At 42.3% G+C, this 4673-nt stretch overlaps 1 protein-coding gene across 1 annotated transcript; it reads right to left on the minus strand.

The window, feature by feature from the left end:
- Positions 1 to 386: 386 nt before the first annotated feature.
- Positions 387 to 4063, minus strand: LOC110488244 (frizzled-1). The gene has a single exon (XM_021560397.3). It carries the CDS (start codon positions 3777 to 3779, stop codon positions 2124 to 2126), a length of 1656 nt encoding a protein of 551 aa, XP_021416072.1. The 5' UTR covers positions 3780 to 4063; the 3' UTR covers positions 387 to 2123.
- Between the last annotated feature and the right edge of the window lie 610 nt (positions 4064 to 4673).

Below are 4673 nucleotides of genomic sequence, written 5' to 3' on the forward strand. Positions count from 1 at the left end.
TTTGACACAGTGTAACACTATCTACTGTACATAAAGACAACCAGGAGCTACAGGGAAGCAGAACGCACTATACTGCCCTACTAAACAAAAAGGCAGTAACTGCTCAATTGGTCAAAAATGAGTTAGTTATATGTGATACAGTAAATATATGCTTAATCATGTGGACAAGTATCCTGCCTCTATTGTATTTTGGAGAAAATGGGGGTCATGTTAGCGATAACTGCATACACTTAATGTGAAACCAAGGTAAATAAATTCCACGCTATGAGCAGTTACTGCCTTTTTGCTTGGTAGGGCAGTATACACTTCCCAACTGGCAAGATTTTAGCTAAAACTGTTGCAATTCAAAACTTTCACCACAAAGAAAGATGAATTCCAAACCAGGATTAGAGTGTATAAAAATGGAGGGAGCTTTTATTTTCATTTCAAATGATGGTATGCTAAGATTATCTGTTCAATATACACATTGGTAGAATGAAAAAGGTTACTAGTAGAACGTTATATGCAATTTATAAAACATTGGTCAGTATACAAACAAGATTGACCTACAAATGTAGCGCCATAAAAATGGCTCTGATTAAGAAAATGTAATACCTGGGTACGAAAATATACCACAGCGCTAAAACACAAAAATCAATATCAGCGTTGATGCCTTTGATAAAAATAAAAAAAAGTGTAACTGGAGATGAAGAATCATTGAGAACAAGTGAACAACATGGTTGTGTTCATTAAGGCATGCAACAGAAAACATTTTGCAATGGAAAACTTCTTATTGGACAAGTCCATACATTCCCTCCCTGTGTCTGTTTTCTACTGTTTGGTACCTAATGAACACGACCCTCTGTGTGTTAGGGAAGCAAGAGCTCAATGAATTACCTTTGACAAAGGAGCTATAAAATTACCCTTGTCAAAACACCATCCATTACAGAGCTGTGACTGACAATTGGATACGAGCTTTGTTTTGTATTATAAAATAACGACTATGACATATGCGCAACATGCACGCATGCATGAATGTGACCGATTTCTAAGGACTCATTAAAGTTGAGAATGTTTTATTCAAGGATGCCATGTGGGGTGAGGTATTAGTACATTTTCACCCATTTAAGCAGAGTAATGTGCTTGAAGTCACCAGAGAACAATCCCTTGGTGACTAGAAAGAGGTTGATCAACAGCTGTTGGATAATTGTGTAGACAGCTGGATTATTGGACTTCAAACACAATAACTCCACCCACACACTCTTCATTAAAACAAAGGCACTGGACTGAGCATTCCATTATTGTCAAAGTCAATTCCAGTTGTATAGCTTGTGGGTAGAGAAAGTAATCATTTTGGAGCTATCCCCATAGGTAAAAGGCTTTTGAATGAGTGCTAAATTCAAAATAGCTCAATAGCGACAGGCCTTTTGTTAACACATTGGGATATAGATCTCAACCCCTAATCCAATATTTCTTTGGAGCAGTCTGCACTCACTGTAATGGTAAAATATCCCCAAAACATAAAATACACATGGGGAAAGACAAATGAATGCGCAAACATCCCCTGAAAACACATGGTAAAACAAGGATGTCAATAGAAACGAGAATAAACTATAAAGTGGCCAATTTCCAGGTTTGAAATAGTGGACAGATTACAGGCAAATTTTGAACAAGGTCATTATGACCCATAAAATACACCAAAAGTCCAACAGAACCTTGGTGACTTTTTCTCAAACATAGGGAAGATCTCAATTGCATAGGGGAGGGACCTCTAGCTTGCTCATCCAATGGGGTTCGAGAAGGAGCTGAGCGAGGACTATGCAATTGAGATATTCCCATAGTTCACATGAAACGCTACTAAAGGGATGACATGAAAAAGTTCAATGGAGCACCAATAGAATGAATGAAAATGTTCATACAGTCCAATTCTCCTCATTGAACTAGATAATAACTTTTCTTCCTTTTGGATCAAAGTGTGATTGATGAGAATCAAATGTGTGGTCTATTTTAAATACAAATATACATACAAAAAATTCCAGAAAAGTGTATTTACATTTTTTTCGTTTGAGTGTGTCACAGTAGCCTTTTCTTCAATTCATGTGTCTGTCATAATATGTTCAGGGGATAACAAACAGTATAAGTTCTCACACGGTTGTCTCACCCTGTTTATTGATCGCCAGTCTCGTATAAAATCTCCTCCACGAATTCAGCGTCTTACTCGACCAAATCCAAAAGCCAGAGGTGATACCCACGATCAACGTCATCAGGTACTTGATCATGAAGACGGTAAAGTCTGGCGACATCTGCGGTTGATGGTGCCCGGGGCATGGCACGGCGTAGTTCTTACACGTCCGACTCACCCAACTCTTCTCCCACTGTTCCCTGAACGCCTGCTCATAGAAGTAGCATGCGATGACGATGGTGGCGGGCACCGTGTAGAGCACGCTGAAGATGCCAATGCGCACCATGAGCTTCTCCAGTTTCTCCGTCTTGGTGCCGTCGTGCTTCATGATGGTCCGGATGCGGAAGAGCGACACGAAGCCTGCCAGAAGGAACGAGGTGCCCAGGGAGAGGTAGATGAAGAGCGGCGCCAGAACGAAACCTCGGAGAGCGTCCACGCTGTTATTGCCCACGTAGCACACGCCGCTCAGAACGTCTCCGTCCACCTGCCCCACCGCCAGGATGGTGATGGTCTTGACGGCAGGTACCGCCCATGCCGCCAGGTGGAAGTACTGCGAGTTGGCTTCGATGGCCTCGTGACCCCACTTCATCCCGGCTGACAAGAACCACGTCAAGGCTAGGATGACCCACCAGATGGAGCTGGCCATGCTGAAAAAGTAAAGTATCATGAACAAAATGGTGCAGCCCTCCTTTTTGGTGCCTTGGACGACCGTTTTGACGTCGCTGTCAAAGCGGTCGTTGCATACCACCTTGTCCCCCAACAAGAAGCCAGCGATGTAGACTATTGACACCATAGTGTAGCAGCCTGATAGGAAAATGATGGGTCGCTCTGGGTAGCTGAACCTCTGCATGTCCACCAAGTAGGTCAAAACTGTGAACAGAGTGGACCCGCAGCATAACACAGACCATATTCCAATCCAGATCTTGGCGAATTTCAACTCATCCTCATTGAAGTACATCATGCCATGGGGTTTTGAGGGCTCACAAGGTGCACCACAATACTCCTCCCCAAGAAAACGGTAGTTCAAATAGGGGGGTACTTTCAATGCAACTGGGCATCTAAACTGTCCCTTTGCAGTCCTATGCTGCCCATAAGATGATTCTGTTACATCTGATGTAGGATTAATAGGAGCGCTTCTATCAGACACGTTTTGCCCGACGCACAACTCACCCGCTCCGTGAACAGGGAAAGATTCACAGGCGAGGCTGTCAGGCCATTGGAAGCCGAATTTATTCATCAGAGCCTCGCAGCCCTGCCTCGCTCTCTCGCAGAGCGAGCGGCACGGAGGCAGTGCTTGTTCCAGCACCGTACAAACGGGAGCATACATGGAACAGAGGAAAAACTTCAGGTCAGGAGAGCATTGAACTTTCACAAGCGGATAAAACTGGTGCACTTCAAGCCCCGCGTCCTCTTGGTTTGTGTGCCCTAATAAATTTGGCATGATAGTCTCGTTATAGGCAATATCCGTACAGAGTGGAATGGAAATAGGTTGGCAAAAGCCATGTTCAGGAACAGACATTCCACGCTCACCATACTGACCATCTGCTTGCGGTAAAAGTGCAAAAATAATCAGAACCAGCAAATGGGAAAACATCCTACAAACTTTGTCGTTCCCCATTCCAAATAAATTCCAACACGCCACTTTCCAACCGCGAGTAAACACGCAGACTCGAGACACACTGGATTATTTTCCAGGATAAAACAAAAGCATACAACGACTGTACTGTTTCCTATGACAGGCGACATACGTTAGTTTATATCTTTGCCGAGATGGTCGCTTCCACAATTTAGCTCGGCTACTCACAAGATATTTTAAATCCGTCTGTAATCAGTGTGTAGCCATTATCTGTCTCCAACTGTCTGTGTGACTGTTCGGTTTCTAGTCTCCCACTATTCACGGAGGGAGGAGCCTTGAAACAGATGATAGGTTACTTTTTAGGGATCATCTCAATCTTCCAAGATTGTTAATATTTGGTCCCCAAAATGAAATATATATTTTTTGTCTATTCTGTTTTGTTATCCTACTAAACCATGAATTATAAAACATCATGCAATCTTCCTATTTTTGACTGAAAGTTGCTACATGTGTAATAAAAACTGTATCCAATTTGTATATCTTGCAGTAGTAGAGGTGCTTGGTAAAAATCACCGGGGAACCTGTTCGTTTATATGCCTTGACACTGTGATATATATGCCCAAAACAATAAGAAGACTCAGCGGCAGAATAAATTAAACCACACCTTTGTTTCACCACAAAACTGGAGAGAAGCAACCACAAAACATATTGCATAGAACAAACAGTTACATGACTTACAGCATGGTCAAGCAAGTTAATGTTTCTGACATTTTCAGACTACTAAACAACTAGAACCATGGAGAGTTATCACAATTCACAAAGAAAACAGGCACTGCCTCCACTATTCCAGCATAATTTCAAAATCATCTAATCACCCAAGCTTAGTCTAATACAGTGACAAAAGATACCAACAATTATTTAGTCCAACCATGGTAA

This window comes from Oncorhynchus mykiss, chromosome 30 (assembly GCF_057628025.1).
Source record: "Oncorhynchus mykiss isolate SJ-2025 chromosome 30, ASM5762802v1, whole genome shotgun sequence".
Taxonomy (NCBI): Eukaryota; Metazoa; Chordata; class Actinopteri; order Salmoniformes; family Salmonidae; genus Oncorhynchus; species Oncorhynchus mykiss.

What these genes read in the sequence shown, in the direction of transcription:
- LOC110488244 (XM_021560397.3), bottom strand. Translation starts at nt 3,779, where the DNA reads ATGGGGAACGACAAAGTTTGTAGGATGTTTTCCCATTTGCTGGTTCTG.